This window comes from Tamandua tetradactyla, chromosome 12 (assembly GCF_023851605.1).
Source record: "Tamandua tetradactyla isolate mTamTet1 chromosome 12, mTamTet1.pri, whole genome shotgun sequence".
Taxonomy (NCBI): domain Eukaryota; kingdom Metazoa; phylum Chordata; class Mammalia; order Pilosa; family Myrmecophagidae; genus Tamandua; species Tamandua tetradactyla.
In genome coordinates this window covers 64,311,577-64,338,248 of record NC_135338.1, presented here as the reverse complement: position 1 = coordinate 64,338,248, position 26,672 = coordinate 64,311,577, and the positions used below count along the sequence as shown (strand labels likewise).

At 36.5% G+C, this 26,672-nt stretch overlaps 1 protein-coding gene across 2 annotated transcripts in view; it reads right to left on the bottom strand.

Moving 5' to 3' along the window:
* RCOR1 (REST corepressor 1) overlaps nt 1-26,672 on the bottom strand; it is a 147,771-nt gene that overhangs the window by 21,725 nt on the left and 99,374 nt on the right. For both annotated transcript variants that reach the window (XR_013160526.1, XM_077123622.1), the window contains exons 4-8: nt 21,137-21,189; nt 19,671-19,832; nt 18,442-18,560; nt 14,328-14,406; nt 11,947-12,141 (exon numbers count right to left, since the gene is read on the bottom strand). Coding sequence is in view for 1 of the 2 variants with exons in the window: in XM_077123622.1 (XP_076979737.1) it covers nt 11,947-12,141; nt 14,328-14,406; nt 18,442-18,560; nt 19,671-19,832; nt 21,137-21,189 (608 nt within the window). In the remaining variant the exon portion in view is untranslated. The remainder of the gene's footprint in view (nt 1-11,946; nt 12,142-14,327; nt 14,407-18,441; nt 18,561-19,670; nt 19,833-21,136; nt 21,190-26,672) is intronic.

Below are 26,672 nucleotides of genomic sequence, written 5' to 3'. Positions count from 1 at the left end.
CCTGTGCAAAATTCTGGATAATTTCTTATGATTTATCACCCAATGAACTCATCACTCTTTGATATGTCTAATATGCTAGTAAATCATTAGATCTTTCAATTTCAGTTATTGTACTTTTATTTCTAGAAGTTCTGTTTGGTTATCTACAAACTTACTTTTATGTCTATGAACATAATAAGCCTATCTTTTATTTGCCTCTAATAAATATATAAAGGAAAAAAAAAAAAAGATGAGAAGCCAATAAGCTACGAATGGTGGAGTGGAAAAAATGAAAGAAGCTGGGTCCCAGGGAACATCATGAAGAAATGAATTAGTATGCAAACAACCACTGATGCTGGAATGCCCTGTAATCTGGGAAACACAAATCCTTAATTGTTGAAGTGGTTATCAGCCAGGTGACAGAACACTGAAAGTAGGGGCATTCTTAAGAAAATGCCCACTAAATAACTGCCACTTTGAGTCAAGTGCATTTGAAAGTGAACTCACTACTCAACGGGAGTCCTAAAAGGCTATGGCAAGTAAACAACCCTGTTACCTCTCCTAGTAATTTAGACCCTAAGCCTGCCCCCTTCATCAATGTCAACTTTGAACAGCTACCTTTAATTTAAAAATTCCTGCTCTGAAAACCAAAGCATCTTTTGTACATCATACTACAGAGTCAGTAACTCCTTCCTGGAAGAGGGCACTACCTTTCTTTCCTCAACATACGAACATCAAACAGCAATCATTAAGAACTCACTCAAGGGAGGAGGGAATGAGGCCCCTCAAAGAAGAAGATGAAAATATGGACTAGAACTCATGCCCCAATCAGAGAGAGCTCTCCAACATGAAGAGAGCATAAATGCTCACACACAGCAGCAGCCCTTATATATCCTGTAAAATTAAACAGGCAAGAATTAATAAACCCAGAAAGATTAAGCGGTTCTCCTAAGATAAAAGCTGTGCCAACAAGCCAAGAAAAGAAGCAGCTATTGATACCATGGGCACACTGCCTTTCTAAAACCAAAGTAAGAAAGGGGCCATAGACCCACACCAGAACCCAGGCTTCTCATTTGAGAACTGACAGCTGACTTCCCACTTAACCTTCCAAGGGAACCATCAAGATTAAGAAATCAAAAGCAGCAAAAGCACAAACAAACAAAAATAAATCATCAATCCATACTGCTTTCAATTCCAGAGAGAGAGACAGAACATGAACATAATAAATATGAACTAATGAATGGATAATACTAGGCTACTAGGGTTTACGTTTTTATTTAAATGTATTACACAATCAGATATAATGGATAGGCCATTTCTACATATCAGCACACAATTAGAAAGAGGAAAATTTAAAGCCAACATCTTCTATAAAAGCACCAGAAAAGTCTCAAATTGATCGAAGAATAAAGCAGAGGATATGTAAAAGACTTGTACACGAGAAAACAAAACCTAGAGTAAAATTAAAGATGATCTACATAATCAGAAGGATATATCATATTCATGTATCAAAAGACTCAATAAAGATACTGATTCAAAGAAAATATCAAAACATGCAAACTCAGAGTCAGAACATAGACTACAGGTTACCAGGGATAGGGGGAAGGGACAATAGGGAATCGATGCTAAATGGTTGTCGAGTTTCTGTTTGCAGTGAAAGGAAAGTTGTAGTAATGGATATTGGTGAGGGTACTGCAGGTAATTAATCCCACTGGGAATGGTATACTTGGGAGGTACTGGGATGGGAAGATTTGGGTCATGTTTCCACAACTGAACAAGAAAGAAAAGAGAGAAAGGATAGGGAGAGGGAGGAAAGGTGGGAGACGTGAGGGGAAGGGGAAGAGAAGGAGCATATGAAAAAATTGGAATATAGACTGTAAACTTTAAATAAAGACTGAATTTTCTGAACTTGATAACTGCACTTATGTATTACACGGGTGAATATCCACGTTCTTAGGAAATATATATGAAGTTGTTTTTATTTTTCATCACATAGTTGTATATTCATCATCATGATCATTTCTTACAACATTTACATCAATTCAGAAGAAATAAAAAGAAAACAAAAAATTTCATACATACCATACCCCTTACCCCTTCCTTTCATTGATCACTAGCATTTCAATCTACTAAATTTATTTTAACATTTCTTCCCCCCATTATTTTTTTATTTTTAATCCATATGTTTTACTCATCTGTTGATAAGGTAGATAAAAGGACCATCAGACACAAAGTTTTCACAATCACACACACTGCAAAAGCTCCATCATTAAACAATCATCTTCAAGAAACATGGCTACTGGAACACAGCTCTACATTTCCAGGGAGTTCCCTACAGCCTCTTCATTACACCTTAACTAAAAATGTGATATCTATACTAGGCGTTAATACCCTCTAGGGTAACCTCTTGATTCTGTTTGGAATCTCTCAGCCACTGGCACTTTATTTTGTCTCATTTCATTCTTTCCATTTTTGGTTGAGAAGGTTTTCTCAATCCCTTGATGCTGAGTCCCAGCTCATTCTAGGATTTTTGTTCCACGTTGCAGGAAGGTCCACACCCCGAGGAGTGCCCCACGTAGAGAGGGGGAGGAGGTGAGTGAGTTTGCTCGTCATGCTGGCTGAGAGAGAGAGGCCACTTCTGAGCAACAAAAGAGGTTCTTTTGGTGTGACTCTTAGGACTAATTTTAAGTAGGCTTAGCCTATCCTTTGTGGGGATAAGTTTCATATGGACAAACTCCAAAAGCGGGCTCAGCCTATTGATTTGGTCATTCCCACTGCTTGTGAGAATATCAAGAATTCTCCACTTGGGGAAGCTGAAATTTCCCCCTTTCTCACCATTTCTCCAAGGGGACTTTGCAAGTACTTTTTCATTCACTGTCAAATCACTCTGGGATATACTGGGGCATCACTCTGGCAAACCTACAAAATCTCATGCCCTATTCAAGGTTTCATGTACTTACGGTGTTCAATTAAGCTGTCCACATAAGTTATATTAGGAAATGAACTAGTCAAAATATAAATTTTGTACCAAAAGAACATTTTTTGCTTTAGTCTCATTCATAAGTTAAACTTTAAAAATATTAATTACCATCTATTTTCAACACCCTGCAATATTGACATTCCTTTGTTCTTCCTCATGCGAAAACATTTTTAAATCTGTACAATTAAGTATCATTATATACTCTAGGCATTCCTAGATTATACCATCTCAGTCTTTATTGACTATCTTTCCTTCTGATTTCACTTGTGCCCCGAAGCCTCCTCCCTCTATCATTCTCACAACCAGCTTCATAATTCAGTGTTCTAACATTATTGCATTACACTTACATAGTATTGGGTTATCCGTTTCTGAATTTTTACAATCAGTCCTGTTGCACAATCTGTATCCCTTCAGGTCCAATTACCCAATATCTACCCTATTTCTATCTCGTGATGGTCTCTGTTTCCAACTGAAGTTTCCCAAGTTCATTCACTAATGTCAGTTCATATGAGTGAGATCATACAGTATCTGTCATTTTGTTTCTGGCTAATCACACTCAACATAATTTCCTTAAGATCCGTTCATGTTGTTACACACTTCATAACTTTATTCTGTCTTACGACTGCAAAATATTCCATTGTATGTATATAACACAGCTTGTTTAGCCACTTGTCTGTTGATGGACATTCAGGCTGTTTCCATCTCTTGACAAATGTAAATAATGCTGATACAAACATTGGTGTGCAAATATCCGTTTTTGTTCTTGCCCTCATGTCCTCTGAGTGGATACCTAACAATGCTATTGCCAGGTCATATGGTAATTCTATACTTAGCTTCCTGAGGAACCGCCAAACTGCCTTCCACAGCGGTTGTACCATTTGACATTCCCACCAACGGTGGATAAGTGTGCCTCTTTCTCCACATCCTCTCCAGCACCTGTTGTTTTCTGCTTCATTGATAACAGCCATTTTGGTGGGTGTGAGATGATATCTCATTGTGGCTTTGATTTGCATTTCCCTAGTAGTCAGGGAAGTTGAGCGTTGTTTCATGTGCTGTTGTATTTCCTCTTCTGAGAAGGGTCTGTTCATGTCTTTTGCCCATTTTGTAATTGGGTTGTCTGTCTTTTTGTCGTTGAGTTGAACAATTTCTTTATATATTCCCGATACTAAGCCTTTATCTGATATACTGTTTCCATCTATTGTCTCCCATTGTGTAGGTGATCTTTTAATTTTCATGATGAAGTCCTTTGATGCACAAAAGTGTTTAATTTTGAGGAGTTTCCATTTCTTTCTTTCTTTCTTCAATGCTTGGGTGTAAGGTCTAGGAAACTGCCTCATATTATAAGATTTATAAGATATTTCCCTACATTTTCTTCTAAAAGTTTTATGGTCTTAGGTCTAATGTTTAGGTCTTTGATCATTTTGAGTTAATTTTTGTATAGGGTGTGAAATATGGATTGTCTTTCATTCTTTTCCATGTGGATATCCAATTTTCTAGGCACCATTTATTGAAGAGACTGTTCTGTCCCACGTGAGTGGCTTGACTACCTTATCAAAGATTAATTGTCCACAGATGAGAGGGTCTATATCTGAATACTCTATTTGATTCCACTGGTCAGTATATCTATCTTTATGCCACTACCATGCTGTTTTGACCACTGTAGCGTCGTAATGTGCTTTAAAGTCAGGTAGTGTGAGACTCCCGACTTCACTGTCCTTTCTCAGGATACTTTTAGTTATTCAGGGCACCCTGCCCTTCCAGACAAATTTGGTTATTGGTTTTTCAGTTAAGAACAGAGGCCATCAAGAGAAAGAAAGAGGGTAGATTTTGGGTAATTGGAGCTGAAGGGATACAGACTGGGCAATAGGACTGACCGTAAAAATCAGATATGCATAGCACAATACTACCTAATTGTATCACAATAATGTCAGTACACTGAATGAAGCTGAATATGAGAATGATAGCAGGAGGAGAGCTGTGGCCACAAATGAAACCAGAAGATAAGACAGATGATAAAGACTGAGATGGTATAATCTAGAAATGCTTAAAGTGTTCAATGGTAGTGACTAAATGTACAAATTTAAAAATGTTTTTGCATGAGGAAGAACAAAGGAATGTCAATATTGCAGGGTGTTGAAAACAGATAGTAATTCATATTTTGGAGCTTTGACCTACGCATGAGACTAAAGAAAAAAATGTCTATTTGGTCCAAAAATTTATATTTTGACTAGTGCATTTCCTAATATAACTTACATGGACAGTTTAAGCGAACACCATAGTTCACTTGGTACATGGAACCTTGAATAGGGCATGAGATTTTGTGGGTTTGTCCAAAGTGATATCCCGATAAATTCCAGGGTGATTTGAACAGTGAATGGAAAAGTATTTGCAAAGCCCCTCGTGGGAATGGCGAGAAAGGGGGAAAATTCAACTCCTCCATTTGGAGACTTCCTGATATTCTCACAAGCAGTGGGAACAGTCAAATCAATAGGCCAAGTCCTCAATCTTGGGGTTTGTTCATATGAAATTTATCCCCACAAAGGATAGGCTAAGCCTACTTAAAATTAGGCCTAAGAGTCACCCCCAGAGAACCTCTTTTGTTGCTCAGATGTGACCTAGCTCTCTCTCAGCCAACACGGCAAGTGAATGCACCACCCTCCTCCCTCTCTACATGGGACATAACTCCCAGGGGTGTAAACCTCCCTGGCAACGAGAGGTTATCCTGGAGGTTATTCTTATGCATCTTATCGATATCCCCTTTTTAATTTAAGGTTCATTAAAGAGGCTAGAGTGAAGTGCCTGAAACTGTAGAGCTGCATTCCAGTAGTCAGGTTTCTTGAAGATGAATGTATAATGATGCAGCTTTCTCAATATGACTACGTGATTGTGAAAACCTTGTGTCTGATGCTCCTTTTATCTACGATATTGACAGATGAGTGAAAAATATGGATTAAAAATAAATAAATAATGGGGGGACAAATGTAAAAATAAGTTGAGTAGGTTGAAATACTAGTGATCAATGAAAGTGAGTGGTATGGGGTACAGAAAAAAAATAGTGGGAAGAAACATTAAAATCTATTGAGTAGATGGAAATACTAGTGGGCAATGAGAGGGAGGGGTAAGGGGTATGGTATGTATGAGTTTTGTTTTCTTTCTTTTTATTTCTTTTTCTGGAGTGATGCAAATGTTCTAAAAAATGACCATGGTGATGAATATATTGCTATGTAATGATACTGTGAGCCATTGATTTTACACCATACACAGAATGTTTGTATGTTAAGAATGTTCATGTTTGCATGTTGTTTTGGTTTGATAATACAAAATAAATTTTAAAAAGGAAGAGTCATGTTCACTTAACTCAGTTTCTGTTGCTGGACCACCTAAACCCAAAATGGACTTATCTAGAGTAATCACCTTTCTGGATTGACATCATCTGGGTTCCCAGGTGGGACACCCTAATGGGGAGATAACTGGAGGCAGAAAAGCCCCATCAGGGAAAAAAAAAAGGTTGGGGGGGTGTTGGTGGGTAGTTAAATCCACAGGATGGATCCCAGAACTGAAAAGTGTAGGGAAAGAAGAGCACTGAGTGAGGGAGAAAATTTAAACAAATCACAGAAGATGGAGAGAAAAGTCTGTACAAAAACAAAGAGAACAGGTCAAGACTCCTTGAGAAGAACAGAGGAAAAGAAGTTTTCTTCTATAGGTCAAACAACTGCATAAAAAGCACAATCTTGAAAAGTATACTTAAAAAAAATTCAAACAGAATAAACCCTATAGATCTGCTCTGAGACAGATACTAATCAAAATTTCAGATGCCAAGGATAAAGAAAGACTTCGGAAAGGAGCAAGAGAAAAGTGATTCATCACATACAAGGGATCCTCAATAAGACTGCTAAGTTCCAATTTCTTATCAGAAACCATGGAGATGAAAACGCAGTGGCACGATATATTTATGCACTGAAAGAAAGAACCTGCCAGTCCAAAATTCTTTATCCAGCAAAACTGTCTTTCAAAAATGAGGGTAGGGTGGGTGGATAAATAATTACAGATAAACAGATACTGAGAGAGTGTGTCAACAAGAATTACTGCAGGTCGAAAGAGTACCTTAGAGTAGTGTGAAGAAATGGAGATCTTCAGTAAGGCTAAATACAAGGGAAAATGCAAAAAACAATAGTACCATATCCTCATTATATGATTCTACTCCTCTAAGAGTCAAAATATAATTGAACAAGAAAAAGACATATTTCCTGATAATGAGAGGTAAAATATAAAGTGGTAAAGTGGAACAAAAATAACCTAAAGAGGGGAAAGAGAGGGATTTGGGAGCAGAGAACATGTATGCTACTGCAGATAGGTTATCTTTTCAAATTGGTAGGATACAGATAAAGGTTGTACAATATAAACCCCAGTATACGCACAAAGAAAGTATTTTAGAAACAGACAGAGGGTAGGGTATGGAATGCTGTGTGGTTCAGGGCACCTGGCACAAGTGGCACTACTAGGGCCAAAGGAAAAAACTTGCTACCCTGTATGTCCCCTCCCAAGTCCCCAAGGACAACAGAGGACTTAGGGACCAGCCAGTACCCCCTAGGCATGAGAAGAAATCCTATTGCCTGGCCTGACTAGGCCCGATTGCCCCAGCCCTGGGCTACAATGAGTGGAAGCTGAAGAGGCGGAGGAGGGTGGCACCATGCACCTGGGTCACATTCTCCATGTCCAGGGGATGAAGACACTACAGCCATGGACAACCTATGCCAGCTGCAACCCTAGGTCAGGCTCTCCTGCAGTTGTTGGAGTCTGTGTCAGAGCTCCAGGAAACTATGGCCAGAACAGGGACAGAGAGTTACTTGCTCTGTTCCCTGCTACCCTTCTATCTCTGCCCAGGAGTACCTGGTGAAGTACCTGGAATGGGACCCCCAGAGTCAAAGCCACCTCCTCCTTCACCAGCCCTGGGTGTGAGGGCTTTGGTGGGCAGGATGGTGGTGAGCTGCAGCTCACCAAGGGGTGCCCCAAAGCAGAAATGAACAGAGGATGGTGGGGATGCCAAAATCATCCAGCAAGCAACCCTGGGCCAGGCAAAAGAACAAGGAGACAGAAATCCTAGAATGAGCTGGGACTCAGCATCAAGGATTGAGAAAATCTTCCTGACTGAAAGGGGGAAGAGAGAAATGAGACAAAATAGAGTGTCAATGGCTGAGAGATTCCAAACAGAGTCGAGAGGTTAGCCTGGAGGGTGTTCTTATGCATTAAATAGATATCACCTTTTTAGTTAAGGTGTAATGGAGAGGCTGGAAGGAACTCCCGGAAAATGTAGACCTGTGTTCCAGTAACCATATTTCTTGAAGATAATTATATAATATATAGCTTTCACAATGTGACTGTGTGGTTGTGAAAACCTTGTGTCTGATGCTTCTTTTATCTACCTTATGAACAGATGAGTAAAACATAGGGATTAAAAATAAATAATAGGGGGAATAAATGTTAAAACAAATTTAGTAGATTGAAATGCTAGTGATCAATGAAAGGGAGGGGTAACGGGTATGATATATATGAATTCTTTTCTGTTTTTAAATTTCTTTTCCTGAATTGATGCAAATGTTGTAAGAAATGATCATGATGATGAATACACAAATATGTGATGATATTGTGAATTACTGATTATATATGTAGAACGGAATGATCATATGGTAAGAATGTGTTTATATGTTGGCATGTTTAATAAATAAAATAAATGTTAAAAAAAACTATGTTCTTGATTCTCAATTATAAAAAAGGGAGTTTTGTGTATGTATACACACCACTGGAAATAAACCAAATTAGTGACAGACAAAAAACAAACAAACAAACAAAAAAGATCAACTAAGCAGAAAAGGAGGTTGCAATAAAGGAAATGAGAGACAAAAGAAAGATATGATATATATAAAAACCAAAGCACAGAATGGCTTAAGTAAGTAAATACCTTTACAGTAATAACACTGAATGTCAATGGGTTAAATTCCCTCAATCAAAAAACAAAGACTGCCAGAATGGGTAAAAAAGCATGATCCAAATATATGTTGTTTACAAGAGACTCATCTTAGACATAAACAGATTAAAAGTAAAAGGATGGAAAAAGATATTCCATGCAAATTATAAACAAAAAAGAGCTGGGGTAGTTATTCCAATACCAGACAAAATAGACTTTAAATGCAATTGTTATAAGAGACAAAGATACTATATACCAATAAAAAGGGCAAGCCACCAAGAAGAAATAGCAATCATAAATATTTATGTACCTAACCACGGTGTCCCAAAATACATGAGGCAAACAGTGGCAAAAATGAAGGGAGAAAGACACCTTGACAGTAACAGTTGGACACTTCGGTATATCACCCTCATTAATAGACAGGACATTTAGATGGAAGACAATCAGAAAACAAAGAATTTGAATAATATGATAAACGAACTAGACTCAACAAACACATACAGAACACTGCACCCCAAAACAACAGGATATACTTTCTTCTCAAATGCACAGGGATCATTCTCCAGGTAGACCATGTACTGGGTCACAAAACAAGTCTCAGTAATTTTTTTTTAATTGTGAAAAATAACATATATACAAAAAAGCAATAAATTTCAAAGCACATCACAACAATTAGTTGTAGAAAAGATTTCAGAGTCCAGTATGGGTTACAACTCTACAATTTTAGAGTTTTCTTCTAGCTACTCCAACACACTGGAGACTAAAAGAAATATCAATATATTGATTCAGCAGTCAAATTCATTTGTTAAATCCTATCTTCTCCCCAAGATAGGAGAGAATGTGGAAAAATAGAAACACTCATTCACTGCTGGTAGAAATATAAAATGGTGTAGCGGCTGTGGAAGACAGTTTGGAAGTTCCTCAGGAGGTTAAGTATAGAACTACCATATGATCTGGCAATCCCATTACTAGGTATATACCCGAAGAACTGAAAGCAGGGACTTGAACAGACATTTGCACACCAATGTTTACTGAAGTATTAATCACAATGCCAAAAGATGGAAGCAACCCAAATGCCCATCAACCAAAGAATCCAACAACAAAATGTGTTATATCCATGCCACTGAATATTATTCAGTTATAAGAAGGAAAAAGTCAGGATGCATGCAACAACATGGATGAACCTTGAGGACGTTATGTTAAGTGAAATAAGTCGGACACAAAATGACAAATATTGTATGCTCTCACTGATATGAATTAATTATAATAAACAAATTCATAGAGTTAAAATCTAGAATTATAAGCTACCATAGACTACACTGGAGGTAGAGAATGGGGAGCTAATGCTTAATTTGTACAGAATTTCTATTTATATTGATTGTGAAGTTTTGGAAACAGGTAGTACTTATATAGCACATTATTGTAAGTGTAAATAACAGTAATAAATTATATGTGTGAATGTGGTTAAAGGGGGAAATTTTAGGTTGTATATCTGTTATTAAAATAAAAAGTAAAAGCTAAAACATTTTTAAAATTACTGTAAGAGATCATACAAACCTATCAGAAAGGTTAAAATTTAAAAGAGTAGCAAATGCTGACAATGAGGTAGTGTAGTACTTCTTAACAAGGTCAATTCTGACCCCCAAGAACAATGTCTGGAGACGTTTTAGTTCTAACAACTGGGGAGGGAGGAAGTGCTCCTGATGTCTACTGGGTAGAGGCCAGGGATGCTATCTTACAATGCAAAGGACAGGCCCCCACAACAATGAATTATCCAGCCCGAAATGTCAATGGTACTGATGTAATACAACAAAAACTCACATAAATTGACAAGGCCACTTTGGAAAGCTGCTTGGCAGTGTCTTCTTATGCTAGACATTTGCATAGTTAATAATCTAGCAATTCTACACTTAGATACATACCCAATAGAAATGCATACCTAATGCACTGAGAGTTATATAAAATAATGTTCCATTATTTATAATGGCCAAAAATGGAAATGGATGTTTGTCTATAAAAAGACTATCAAAACTTTTGTCTACTAAAGTAGAATGGATAATCTGTAGGATATTCACATAGCATGAGAAAGAGTAAGAACTAGGGCTCTAATGCTACATTGAATGAAAGCCAGACAGAAAGGAAACTGTCATATGATTCTGTTTACATACAATCCAAAAATGGAAAAATAAATGTGTGGTTTTAAAGGTCAAAATAGGGGACACCCTGTGTGACTGTGAAAACCATGTGCCTGATGCTCCTTTTATCTACCCTGTCAACAGACAAGTAAAACATATGGAATAAAGATGAATAATAGGGGGAACAAATGTTAAAATAAATTTAGAGTGAAATGCTGGTGATTGGTGAGGGGGAGGGGTGGGGGTATGAACTTTTTTCTGTTTTATTTTTCTTTTTCTGAATAGATGCAAATATTCCAAGATATCATCATGATGATGAATATGCAACTATGTGATGATATCGTGAATTACTAATTATATATGTAGAATGGAATGATCAAAAATTAAAAAAAAAAAAATAATAGTGGTCACCTATTGGGCGGGTAATGAATGGAAGGGACATGTGGATTACCCAGAGTATGCATAGATGAGTAAAAATAAATAAATAAATAATAAATACTAGAGGGATAAAGGGTAAAAATTTGGGTAGATTGAAATACTAATGGTCAATGAGAGAGGGGTAAGGGGTATGGAGTATATGAGTATTTTTTCTTTTTATGTATTTTTCTGGAGTGATGTAAATGTTCTAAAAATGATCACCGCAACAAATACACAAGTTTGTGATGATATTATGAGCCACTGATTATATACCATGTATGGACTCTATGCATGGGAAGATTTCTCAATAAAGAAATACATTTAAAAAATGAAGTTAAAGAAAAATCAGTAGGCCAGTTTCCAAGATGTCTCTCAATTCCTTAGTAACTGAATGCCCTTTAGAGAGTTGTGAAAAGAAAGCATGTACATGTGTGAAGAATAAAACACCTCTATAGCGCTCACACAGATACCTGTCGCTTGAGTGAAACCAGCTCCATATCTAGTTGTCTCAGCACCGTGGTAGCAGCAGTGGCATTAGCAGAAACGGCCTCAACATCTTCTTGAGAAAGAAACATTCCTTTTGGAGGTTTCCTTTTTGCTCTATTTTTAGCCTGTGTGCTATGTTTTTCTTTTTTGACCTGAGGAACTGTCTCAGTTGGGGGGACCTGCACAATAGACACATTTAGTAAATGAGACTCTAAAACATTAAAATTTCATATCAAATGAACAGTAATAAATGTATTTTCCTAATATGGCTCTAAACAATCTAAGACAAATATCGTTCCATCCCATAATAATCATCTACAAATTATAATAGGCAGTTAGAAGACAAAAACATGGGCTGTTGGATTTTGACTAAACACTTAACAGTGAACTCCATTTCTTTCTTGTACAGATTCACCCTTTTTTCATCACTGTGAGCCTCTTGACATTTAGCATTCTTTCAAGGGCACAGCATAAGTATTCTGAGCTTCCTACAGCAATACAGGGAGAGAAAAATGTATTCCCCTCACATTATTTTTTTTAAATGGGGAATTATTTTATCCTAACTGAACCTCGCTATATAGATGGATATATGACCACAGAAAGGAAAAAAATTAAGAAACTTCAATATGAAACTATGACTTTTCACACCTTTTCCTTTTCGATGATATTTAACTTTTAGGTCAACTTTTATAATTTGCTTCAAAATATATATGCTTTTATTAAAAATGCATGACTAATGATTTTAAGTGCTTTCTCTAAAAGTAAAACCTTCAGGAATGAAACAGTAAATTGCGGAAAGGAAAGGATTATATCATACTACCAACATTTTAAGAACAAGAGTTTTTGTGATTGCTCATAATCTCAACGTGTAAGCATACCCACGTTTATTATACCGATAAAGCTGTTCAGGCTTTTTGCATCATATTAAAAGAATGACTAAAAAGATGGTGCAAACTACGATAGGACTGCTGACCTTCTATTATACTAGCAGGTGATAACCCATATCTGATACATCATTATGCTCTTGATTAAGTTCATCTATTGACCATATATCTGATCTAGTACTTAAAAGAAACTAAGATTTAACCATTTTTCCTTTTGAATCAGAAACTGTGCTATATAAATAAAAAGTACTGTAATTACAATTTAATTTAATTAATCCCTAAATGATCTTGATATTTGTGTGCTCATATAAACCTCTGGTAAGAGTGCTATCCAGAAGGGGTTACCTCTTTCTAACTTGAAGATATAAAAGCCGTAAAATGTATCTGAACACTTTCACCCAACAACTCAATTTCCAAAAATTAATGGAAAAAATTAAGTGCACAAATATTTAGCTATGAGAGCATCATTTCAGCATTGTTTATTACAGCAAAAGGGCAAAAAAAACCACGCAGAAATTTATATAGGATTAAATTTACTCAATTGTAAAAGATTCAGATAATGAAATAATATGCAGCTATGTATAGAAAATATATTTGACAAAAATACTTTCAAGGAAGAATAAATTTAAAAGGTTATATATAAAATGATAGTGACATCCTATTTTATATTTTTAAAAAGTGAGTACTGATTCAGAATTATGAACATATGCACATAGATTTTATAGAGAAAATTGTCTGGAAAGACAGTCTCCAAAATGTCAACAGTGGCTATGGGTGACAAATTGTGAATAATTTTAATTTTATTTAGCTATATTTCCCACCTTGTCTACAAAAAGCATATACTATTGATAGAATTTTAAAGTTTAAGTATATTTAAACTCTGTTTTTTCCAGGCTTTAGGAAGACAGAAAACACTGAAAATTTTATTGAAACTTTAGAAAAATATGTACAAGAACACAAGTAAAAGTCGCCTATATTAATTGCAGGGTCTCTTGTTTAATAACTTTGAAGACGTAAGAGATTTTAAAATTCTCTATGTGTGGGGACCATCCTGGCTTATCCTTGACTGTCCCTGCAGTTACCTCATGGAATGGGCAGACCTAACTACAGGTAGGAAGGAGGCTGTGAAGAGCAAGGAGACAAGCTGGTGCATGGGTGTCCTGATTAGCACCACTTTCTAAACCACTGAGCTAATGGCTCCGGACAGAAAGCAGTGAGGACTGCTACTATAGACAAAATCTATATTTATTGTCATCAGCTGTATTTTCCTTTAAGGCTTCCTATACCTGCGTTACCTAACAAAATTCTAAGTTTAATAAAGCAGAGTCAGTACCATTTAAAAAGCCTGCCCATGCAAAAAAAAAAGTATATCATGATGCTTTGTATATAGTATTCGTATGGAGCTGAATGAATAAGAGGAATGTCTTAATATGGAGCTAAAAATAAAATTTATCCACCTAAAAATACTAGGGAAGAAATACCTCCTTTTTGCTTTCCTTGTTTTGATCAACCTCAATGTCAATGGGGTTATTTCCATTTGTTTCTTCCAGTTCATCCTCACTGGAAGACAAGAACAAGTTACTGAAAGATTATTTTATACTAATTCTATTTAATATACAATATAGGTAATACATTGATTTAATGGTAGAGTTAATACAAAATTTATTTTTTCAGAACATTTTACAATGCAAATAAAATAATACCAACTATGTAGCTGTTTTAGTCTAAATGAAAAAATATTAAAATAGATTTCTAACATCCCAAACCAGGTCTAGAACATTATTGCTTTATATTTCTAAGTGTACCAAAAGAACAAACTCTCAATGGAAAATATCAAATTTAAAAGAAATTTACTTATAATTATCTATAGGAGGACTAAAACATGATCATTAGATATAACAGAGAAATTATGCAATAATAAAAATTCCATTGCACTGGAAACAAACCCTTTGGAAAGTAAAGCTTCATTTTTCTAGTCACATTTGTCTACTCATAGCCATATAATGAGGTGCTTTCTGGTGGCCTGAATAACTGATGTTTCAAAATTAAATTTAAAAAAGGAAACATATTTGTATGATATTTCAAATGCTCTTGTTAGACCCTTCCATGAAGTATTTCTTTAAAAAGCCCTGTGTTAGGCAGGGAAATTTTACTTTAAAGAATAAGAACAGCTCAGGTTTGTGGAATTCAAGCCACCTACCCCAGTTTGCCTACAGTGAAAACCAAATGAAAAGTGGTACCACAGGATACTCAGGTCTACAGACGTCAGAACTCTACCATGTTCCAAGAATCCATCCCAGGTGACTATGTCACTGTACTATCACCCCCATCACACTCCCATCCCCAAGGTGGTGAGCAGCTCTAGCTGAGGAAAGGGTGTCTACTAGGAAAACGAGCCTGGGATGGAAGGAATTTTGTCCAAATCCCTGACATAACTCTCCTAGGCAGCAATCTCTCAAGTGCTGCTGCCATGACCAGTATGCCTCTCAGCCATCTGCATGCCAACAGTAGCGAAGTTTCAGGTAAGGGTGGGAGTACGGCAGTTCTCAGCACTGCAGGGAGTGAGTGATGCAAAGAAAAGCACCTGGGAATTGAGAATGGGGGTGCGTCAATTGACACTTTCATGATTTCATGTTCAGGGATAACATAGTCCAATCTATTTGTTGATTTAATTCTGACTGCCACGTACTAGAGAACACATCTGTTTGTAGTAAACCAATTTATAAACATGTAATGGAAGTAAATAAAAAATTCTAATGAAATGTTGCCACAATATTTTAAAAAGCTCCAGTAGTGTTTATTACCTTTCTTTGGTTAGGCATGCACAAATCCATAAAGAGACCCACAAGTATGTATATTACAGACAAAAAAAAAAGCAAATGAATCAAAGCCAACAATTTTATAGACTATTAGAGTCAGAAAGAGCTTGAGAGATGTTCTCAGCATCATTTTCATTTTATGCTTGCCCCAGAGATTTGATTTCTCCAAAACTGTTCCTTGACTTTGTCATCACATGCTTTCATTTAAAATCATAAAACACTGTACTAAATGGGGATCTTAGAGATCATCTAGTTCATAATCCTTCCTTTTCCTTCATGGTATTAATTTATAAAAATATATTTAGTGACACCTAAGACAGAAATGGAGTGTTGCAGCCCTCAAAGATAGAGTAGCTATACATAAGAACAGATAACGAAAAAAAGAAAAAGCTGAAGAAAAAGATATCAGGCCTCAATTAGAGATAAAAACAAAGCTAATCTGGCTCAGAATAAAATAAAGTAAATCAAAATACAGGATAAAAGATGACAGCATATATACTCTAGACCCTCACCAACTGTATTATGTCTAGAACCTAAATTTTCTATAACACACAATCTAAATCAGTCTGTTTGGATAGTTCATTTAAATAACCCAAACTCCTGAAATCTAGAATGAGAAAGAAGCCTTGTAATTCTGTATAACTTAATGTAATATCAGGATACAACTCAGACTAAGGTAGGCTAATAATTAAAAAGTATTGGGCGGTGGGGTGGGCCACATGGTTTAGTGGCAGAATTCTTGCCTGCCATGCTGGAGACCCGGGTTTTGTTCCCAGTGACTGCCCATGTGAAAAAGAAAAGAAAAGAAAAAAGTATTGGGTGTTAAAACAATGGCTCAGTGGCAGAATTCTCGCATGCCATGCCAGGGAACCGGGTTCAATTCCTGCAGCCTGCCCATGCCCCCCACCCCACCAAAAAAAAAAAGTATTGTAGAGTCAGTTCTTTGGGGGTACAAAGGCAGGGAAGAGGGAAGGATTGGAACTATAAACCATTCCATCTGGGAAACCCCAGGTACCTCTCAACCACTGGGGACTCCCAAGAAAACAGGCCAAGCCCTTGATTTTGTGGCTTGCCCTTATGAAACTTATTTGTGTAGTGAAGAAGCTACAACTACCTATAACAACGCTAAAGAGCTGCTTCTAGGAAACCTCTTTTGTTGCTCAGATGTGGTCTTTTTCTCTCTAGACCCAACCCTGAAAGTAATGTCATTTTCCTCCCCTCTATGTAGAACATAACATTCTGGGGTGAAAGTCTCCTTGACAACATGGGGCATACCTCCCAGGGAAGAATCTGGCCCTGGCACTGTGGGATCAACAACACCTTCCTGACAAAAGGGGGAAAAGAAGAGTAAAGCCATCAGTGGCGAGAGATTAGAGTCAAGAGGCTGTTCTGGAGGCTATTCTTATGCAAGCTTCAGTTAGACAGTTGTAACTACCATGGCTTGCTAAACCCCAATCAACATCACTCCTATTAACTCTTAAGAACATCTAGGGCTCGAATTGAGACCCTATAAAAGTTTCATGCACTAAGTTTGCTTTCCTGGAACCTATAACTTCCGAAGAGTTCCTACGCCAGATAAATCCTGAAATGCAGAGAAACAAGCATCTCCAAGACTATCAATTACTTACATCTCCCTATCCTTTGGTGTCGAAACCTTTTCAACAAGAAAAAGTCAGAACAAGCACTGCCTAAAGATCCTTATGAACCAGGAGAAGGATCAAAGGAAAAGGAGGAGTTATAATAGAGAAAATAGGATTTAACAAATGAGTATGACTGCTGAATCACTATATCTATATTTCTTTTAGCCTCCAGTGTTTTAGAGCAGCTAGAAGAAAAAATCTGAAATAGTGGAATGGTAACCTATAACAAACTCTGAAATCTGTTGTGCAGCTACTTGTTGAAGTACACTGAAAATTATCTCTTTTTCTTTGTATATATGTTATATTTCAGAATAAAAGTTTTAAATATATACACATAAATTGAAAATGTGGAAAAATTAATTTTAAAGACTACAGCCTCACCACAAAAAAAAAAATCATGTTTATGTATATTGCCTTCTGAACTTCACTTTTTTTTTTTGGTCTTTTGTCTGTCATCTTCATTTTACAACTGAGAGGCTTGGGAGAGAGGAGTATTAAACTAACAAGCCTGTAAGTGGGTTAGGCAGCACCCGCAGACCTAAGACCAGAACCCTCTCCTAAATGTACACACACAGCTATCTCTATTCCTCAATGCTGTATACAAGACTGTGTGAAGACTGAGAGTGAGGGTTAAAACATGTAACCTGCCCAACAGAGGCTATCCTAAAACTAGTACACTTATTAAGAAATTACAAAACGTTTTTCTTTCATATACCTTTACAAAACAGATGGTCAAAAAAGGGGAAAAAAGGAATCTAAACTGTATTGTTTAAAATGTTAAATCCATCTTATATTAACATATAAAATGAACTTTGTCCTGGGGAGAAATCAAAGATACTTTTTTATTTGAAAGGGGCATGGAAAGAATATGTAGAGAATTTCACTCATTCGAAAGGGAAATTCACTCACTGACTGCATGAAAAAGGTGGTGAGAAAAAGTATATGGTCAAAGCCAAACATCCTTTAATACATCTTGTGAATATTTAGAACATTCAGCTGAAGAATACTTTGCTTGCTCCATCAGGAATCTAATGAGGGGAAATCTAGTTGTTCTATTTTTTGTAACTGGCAAATCCTAGGATTCTAGCAAGTCAAAGATTCCTGTGGTGTGACAACACCTGCAGCCACGAACTCACCTTTCTTCACGCTCCCGTTTTTGTTTCCGAGCATGGCGATCCATCACACTGGTTTTGGTCCTTGTCTTTTTCCAAGAGTAGTAAAATTTCACCAGACTTGCAATAGATTTATCAGGAAGCTAGACGTGAAAAGTGAGTTCGTTTGGATTTGAGTTCGTTTGGATTTGAAAATCAAGTGGGTTCAAGGTTATCCTGGAGGTTATTCTTACACATTATATAGATATCACCTTTTTAATTAAGGTGTAATGGAGAGGTTGGTGGGAACTGCCTGAAAATATAGAGCTGTGTTCCAGTAGCCATGTTTCTTGAAGATGATAATACAATGATATAGCTTTCACAATGTGACTGTGTGATTGTGAAAACCTCACTCCTTTTATCTACTTATCGACAGACAAGTAAAACATGGATTAAAAATAAATAAATAAATAAATATTGGGGGAACAAATGTTAAAATAAATTCAGTTGATTGAAATACTAGTGATCAAAGGAAGGAAGGGGTAAGGGGTATGGAATGTATAAATTTTTTTGTTTTCTTTTCATTTCTTTTTTTGAATTGATGCAAGTGTTCTAAGAAATGATCATGATGATGAATACACAACTATGTGATGATACTGTGAGTTACTGATTATATAACAAGAATGGAATGATCACATGGTAAGAATGTGCTTGTGTATTATGTTGAATTAAAAAAAAATCCAGTGGGTTTAGATACATTTAATAAGGGTCACCCCCACATGCTCATAAATGTCCTAAGTCACAGCTGCTTTTTTTTTCTGATGAGGAAAAATTTGATAAAAGAATTCTCATCAACATATTTTCAAATTTACTAAAGTTTGCATGGGAAACTTACCCCATTACCCCATGAAAGATTGTTAGGCTAGTTCAAGAACAATTAAGAGTTTGAAAACTCTCAACGTTCTTATACAACTTTGGGTTTATTTATTTAAAATTCATTTTAACACTCAATGTAAACAAATATGAATAAGTTTTCATGGTAAGAATCTACCAAATAGCTTTCTGGAAAGAGGTAGAGGAGGTGTGGAATGGAGGGTGGAGTTACCCTTAACAAGTTGGGAAGCACTTCTGGGCTGTAATTTGAAGGTTTGCATCCACATAGTAGCAGGTAATGAGCTGTCCAGAGAGCTTTAGAAAAAATGGGAAAGCCCCTGCTATGATGCAGAGGAGAGAGGCTTAAAAAAAGAAAATATAACAATAGCCTCTTTACTTACCATTTGTTGGATTCTATGAAAAGTTTTCCCATGAAAACTAAAGGCTTGTTCAAACAAGACTTTATCTTCCACAGTCCACTCATCTGGGAATGGGGTAAAGTTGGGCAAATCCGCCAGAGATTTTTCAATATTATGCTTATGCCAAAAAAGCATCCCAAGAGCCTAGGGAAAAATATCAGTAAAATTTTAGACCAACAACTTCATTGAAAAGTTGAAATGGAAAAGAAGTTGGCAAAAAGACAGCATGTTCTCTATAACCAAATTAATAAAGAATTCATATACAGTGTTAAGTGGCAGTCCTTTTCTTCATTAATTCATTTAATTCACAGACTCTATGAAATAAATCCCACTATTTCCACTTCCCAAATGAGAATACAGAGGCCCTGAGAAATTAAATAATCTGCCAACTGTTACAGCCCTCAGAAGTGTAGAAGCAGCATCAGAACCCAAGCAGTATGGCTCAGAATCTGTGCTCTTCAGAAAAACAACTTGATTGTTTTGTGTTCTTTTTGCAGAAAAAAAAATCTCAATATAAAGTTGGATGTGTCATTTTTATTGAGAAAGGAAAAAAAAATACAAATGGGTAACAAATAAGAAACAGAACAGAAATAATTCAGTAATACTTTCCTGAGAAAGTTTCCTGTACTGTAATTCTAATGTGGGAATGATCATACTTTGGAATTCATCTAAATATATTTGGTAATCACTTTCTAAATAGAATAAAACACTGAGGATTTTCTAAGCAATCTTGTGAATTTCATGAGCGGCATTCAGAAAAAGATAAGCATGCATTTCTTGCTTTGAAAGATTTTGGAAATATTTGAAGTGGTTTTTCTAAAAGTACTTTCAATGAGTTAGGGACTAATAAGTAAAACTAAAGGAAAGATGAAAGAGTACAATTCTATATAGCCTAAACTAGTGATACCCTCTGGTATAAGGATAAATGAGAAATCAGTAACTTACAGGTTGTAGGACTTAGACCACTAAGCCAATTTAAGGCACAATAACTATAAATAAGACTGAAATAAGAAAATTTGGAGAAAATCTCATCAAAATGATCCACAGAATATTTAAAAGAAAAAAATCAAATCTTTATAACCTAAAAGTGACTCAAAACCATGAATATCAAAACACTGTAGATGTGTGTAAGATGAGAAAAGCCACTGCGCAACCAGAAGAATGACACACAAATCATATGTCCAAATGACAAAGTGGTATGCTCAAGTGTCCAGTGCCTTAGAACTACCTCTGCCTTAAATGCTGAAAACCTGTCTTTCACACCAAAGGAGCCTCTAATATACATCCCCGAGCAGTAAAAAGGGGACTAAAGCAATGTACATAATAGTGCTAATCACCTCCAAAATGGGTGCTAATAAGAAAGTGATATTATCCTACAAAGAGAAGAAAAAACTTAATGGGCTAGCTAAAGAATCCATTCTAACAACCAAAGAAAATCATTTCATTACCTGTTCCATGTTGTACCCATGTTTCTCTTTAGCAATGGCAATGTATTCATCCACTGAAAAACAAGGTGAGACCGGTAAGCAGGCAGAGGAACATAGTAAGGTTTATGTTGCTGGAATTGATATTGAGAGATCTAGTTCAAGCCTGCCATGCACAAGACTAAAAATAAAGAATAGAAGGTAACACAGTACCCCATTTAAGAGGATCCCATTATGGATTTCTTCCACATATATAAATCCCACAGAAAAATGGCTGGAAGAACATATTTAAATGCTACAGCAGTTATTTCTGCACAGTGAGATTATGACTATTTTCTTATTTTATTTAAAACTTGGTTCTACTTCTTCAACTTTCCACAGCAAACATAATATTTTGGTACTTGGAAAAATAATTATTTAGAATTAAAAAGAAATATGAAATTTGGGTTCACTTTTAATTTTGAGTGAGGCTGAAAAACAAGTACACTGAGGTTAAAAAATTTCTAAGAGTAAATTCCAAATTTTATATAAGTTGTCTATCAACTGGGTATGGAAATACTTGGACCCTGTCACTCAACTCACTAGCTTACAACCATAAACAAAATACTTACCTGTTCTGAGCTTCAGGTTGATCTATAAGGAAAGAATACCACTAATTTTACAGTGTTAAAGTGTATTAATTCTAATTTAGAATGATAAAAGGTACCTTGTGACGATAAAGGGGGGGGGCAGCGCCTTGCAATGGGCATTAGATATTCTAAAGGAATTATTTCTAAGTTTATTAGATGTGAAAATGGCTTTAATCTCTTATAAGACACAGGCGCATTGTGACTGTTTACAGAGACAATAGAATGAGTCAGCAGCTCTGCCTTTACTCATGTATGATTTTCCTTTATAAAATGAATTATAAAAATAACAAGCTCAAAAACAAAAAGTCAAGTAGCGTAGAGTGGCATGAAATAAACAGTAATATCCCCACTACCTCATATCTCCTCCTCACCTAAATCTCAGTGGTTTCAGATTGGTTCCAGATATTACCTGATAATTATATTTTTTAAGTAGAAATGAGGCCATACTGAACTTGCTGTTTGTGACGTGTTTTTACTGATGATGTCTGTTTTCTTTCTGTGTCCTCATGTAAATATGAACCTCATTTATTTAGTCCCTAATCATAGAAGTATTAAGCCATCTAAGTTTTGGTCTTATGTATCTATCACACACTTATATCTCTGCAAACAATTATATACCCTTGACATATCTGCAGTTTTTTATTTCATATACATTGCCATATTGCCTTCTAAAAAGGTTGTTCTGATTTACACTGTCAGTCAGTACAAACTGACTGGCTGCTTTATCCAGAATATAGTAATATTCCAATTTATCTGCAGGGCAGTTAGTGACAACTAAATGATCTCAGATTCACACAAAAATTGAAAAAGAGGATTTTTTAAAGGTGGGGGGGTGGGATGACAATCTAAATCATGTAGCTTGGTTTTTCTTCACTATAGGGTGGGTTATGACAAAATAACAGAGAAGTGGTCTAAGGTTATAAGAAATACTAATGTGACGTGCAGTTCATGAAAAGGTGGTTCTGGACACCCGTCAGGGCCTCGCTGAAAGCAGCAGCTGATTCTGAGGTTCATGCTGGAGGCCACCTAGATGCCCACAAAAGCACAGGTAGAAAGGGCTGGTCAGCAGATAAGAACTAGGTAATGAGACTGGGGTCAAGAATATATGAGGAGAAAGGAGGGAACCAAGTGAATTGAGGGTCAGCGCTGAAGAAGGCCTGATTGTTTTTGTTTCCTCTGTCTAAAAACGGCTTTTCATAAATACTTGTCAAAAGCACAAGAAATAACCCTCAAACTTCCATAGTTTCCATAAATACCTGGGCTGAAGAAGGGGCAGAATGCCTGCCCTGCCCACTTTCTCAGGGCAGATGCTCATTGCTTCAGTTTGTTCTGCTAAATTAGTTTTGTCTCATCAGGCTGCTCTTCATCGTCTCCACCAAGATTTAGCGAAAAAAATCACAAGGAGAATACAAACATTCTTTATAGACTACTCCATTTTCATCAGAATTCGGAACTAGATGACAACAGGAACACTGGAACAGACTAATAAAGGTGGATTCTGACTACTGCAGCTGAGTACAGCTCTGCCATGTCACATTATCAACAGCAGGACATTCTTACTAAAATGGCCTTCAAAACCATGTACCTTTTGAATTTTCTTGGAGCTACTCTGAGAATTCAACTCTAAAGTAAAGGAACAAAAGAATGCTACTCTGTCAGAACTCCTTAAAGTTACCAGATGCCCTGACAGTTATGATAAAATAAGGTAATGTACGAGAAGTCTTATAACCTGTAAAAGAACTGCCATCTGACACCCACTAGCAAACAGGCAATTTTTTTCATTATTTTCATTGTCCCCAGTATGTCCAACAAAGATTAGACAAACATTTGGTGAATGAACACTGGGGTGCTGTGCTACTGAATTTTTAAGATCTTTTCCAGTGAGGCAAAAGGCAGACAGTTCAGGTATGAGGTAGGAAAGATCCAGGTCAAATCTTGGTTCTTTATTCTTCATGAGTTCATTGAGTGATGCCTGCCACATGGTAAGCACTACGTTTAATGAGTATGTTACCTTAAGCCATGCCCTTGACCCTTCCAGGAATTAGCTCTCACAGTACAGCCAAGTTATCAGCTAACTGTGAAAATGACCCGAGAGTAGGCCTTCCTTCTACCCTGCCTAGATTCTAATTGACCCTCAAGCAAAACTGTGCTCCCTACATGATATTTGGACCTTGGTTTGGCGGGGAATTACTGATTTTTGTGTCAACGCAAAACCAAGTAAATATAAAACTTTAGACAAGTGAAGGAAACCACTTGGAAAAAATTTTATTAAGATAATCAAATGCCCTGAGCACAACAGAAAATCACAAAGCACGTGAAGATCCAGGCAGAAATGGCCAAACCAAACAACCAAATCAAAACTCTGGAGGAGACACAGAATATGGAACTACACAAAGAAATTTATAAAGAAATAAAGGATATCAGGAAGACACCAGAAAAGCATAAAGAAGAATTTGAGAGACTAGAAAAATACAAAAATTGGTAGATCTCACAGAGATGAAAGATACAGCAGACCAAATTAGAAATATACTAATTTGAATTCAAAGGAAGAATAAATGACCTAGAAGACAGAACAATTGAATCAGAATGCACAAAAGAACGAATGCCAAGAAAAATAGAAAAAATGGAACTGTACTGTAGATAAATAAGGGACAACAAAAGATGTCCCAGAAGAAGAAGAGAAGAGAAGAGTGGAATGTCTGGGAAGGTTGGTTGAAGATATAATTGGAGAAAACTCCCCCAACTCTTATAAAATACATAAATATGCAAATCAAAGAGGCCCTACGAACACTAAATACAATAAATCCAGACAGGCTTACTCCAAGATACATACTAATCAAACTGTCAAATGTTGAAGGGAAGCAAAAAGTCCTGAAAGCAGCACAGAAAATGCAGGGAAACATCTTCAAGATCTAGTAATAGGAGGTAGCTTCTTAAACTTTACACCTAAAGCATAAGCAGAGAAAGAAAAAACAGACAAATGGGAACTACTTAAGATCAAGAGCTTCTGTGCCTCAAAGAACTTTGTCAGAGAGGTGAAGAGGCAGCAAACTCAATGGGAGAAAATATTTGGAAATCACCTATTGGATAAAGGCTTAATATCCTGTATACATAAGGAAATTAACAGCACAATAAAAAGGAACAAACAACCCAATTATAAAATGGGCAGAAGATAAAGACACCTTCCTGAAGAACAAACACAGATGGCTAAAAAGCACATAAAAAGATGCTGATTTTCCTTAGCTATAAGGGACATGTAAATAAGACAACAATGAGATTATCACCTCACACCTATAGGAATGGCTGCTATTAAACAAACAGAAGTACAAAATCTGGAGAGGATGTGGAGAAATTGGAACATTTATTCACTGCTGGTAGGAATTTTTGTTGTTTTTGTTTGTTTTGCTTGCTTTGTTTTTTGGGAAGTGCGTGGACCAGGAATTGAACCTGGATCTCCTGCATGGGAGGCAAAAATTCTACCACTTAACTACCCTTGTACCCCGTACATGCAATTATTTTTAAAACTTGAAAACTCCCATTGAGACAACCAAGAAGAATTATCTAATTTTAAATTATAATGAATAAAGATATGCATCACTTTGATTCTCTAAGTACACAGACTGCATAAACCAACAGCTATTCTGAAGAGACAATAACTCTTATAGAAAGCACATAATTGAAACTGTTGTGCTACTGAGGTAAAGCAACATGCATACATGAGAGAATTTATGCACATAGGTAACAGAAAAGAACATAATTAAATGAAATAGCAGTACAGATGAAGGACACATGGGAATGCAAAGTAATGAGTAAATAATAACAATGTTAAACCAAGAAAAACTTCTCAAAGATTCAAAACTATGTTGGTTAAGAAATGTCAATAGCCATCTATGTGCCAGCCATTGTTCTAAGCCCTGTTCAAGGATGACCTTTTAAATCCTTCCAATAATTCTATAATCACTCCCATTAAGAAATGAAGAAATTGAGGCTCAAAGACATTAAGTAACTTGCCCAGGGTCACATAGCTGGATAAAAGGCAGAAACACGACTTAGCCTCTAAGAGTGTGACCTGAGAATGCACAGGCTCAAACCTCTAGGCATTAGCCTCCTTCCTTGTGTTGAGAAGGCAGAGAGGGGCGTGACTTCATATGAGTACAGTCTACAGGGTACCAGGGAAACAAGTAAGACTGGTCAACAAAACCGAATGAAGTAAAAAAGAGAGAACTGTGGCTGATGAAGAAAGCAGTAAAGACTGAGGGTAACAGAGAGATGGATGCCCTACGTGAGATGAGGTTTCATTCCTGCACAAGGCTTCATTTATTTCTCTGTTCACTTCTGTCATCCAGGTAACCAAATGGCCTTTAACACCAATAATGATTCTCAAATTCAACTGCAAAAGGGGGGAAGAATGCAGACGAACAGTGCCACAGCAACCCCAACTCACCCTTTCCTACCCCTAGACACTGCACATGCAGAACACCGTGCGATCCTGCATATTCTATGCAGAGCAATAGATTGATACCAGAAGATGGGTGGAGGACAGAGCTAGAGTCTTAAACCAGCTTTCTTTAAAAATCATAACACTTGCAATAATATTGAGTACTGCAAAGGAAACATGGCACCAATTTCTCTCATAACGCAGACTGAGCATGCCAAAATTTTCTTCAGAACATGATAAATATCCATGGCATCTCCTTTTAGGTTTAAAATAAGTGAGTTACACTCAAAGCACAAGCAGCTCAATCATTTAGGCAATTCTGCCACCTGGTGGGGACACACATTACTACAATTGGCATTTGAATGAGCTCCTCTATGTATCTTTGGAGGGAACAGAGGTCACAAGAAACAAGATAAGACACAGAGACTTTGGCCTGGCATAATAAAAATCAACCAGTCCTTCAAAGTCAGAAATAAAATGCATTGTTTTTTCT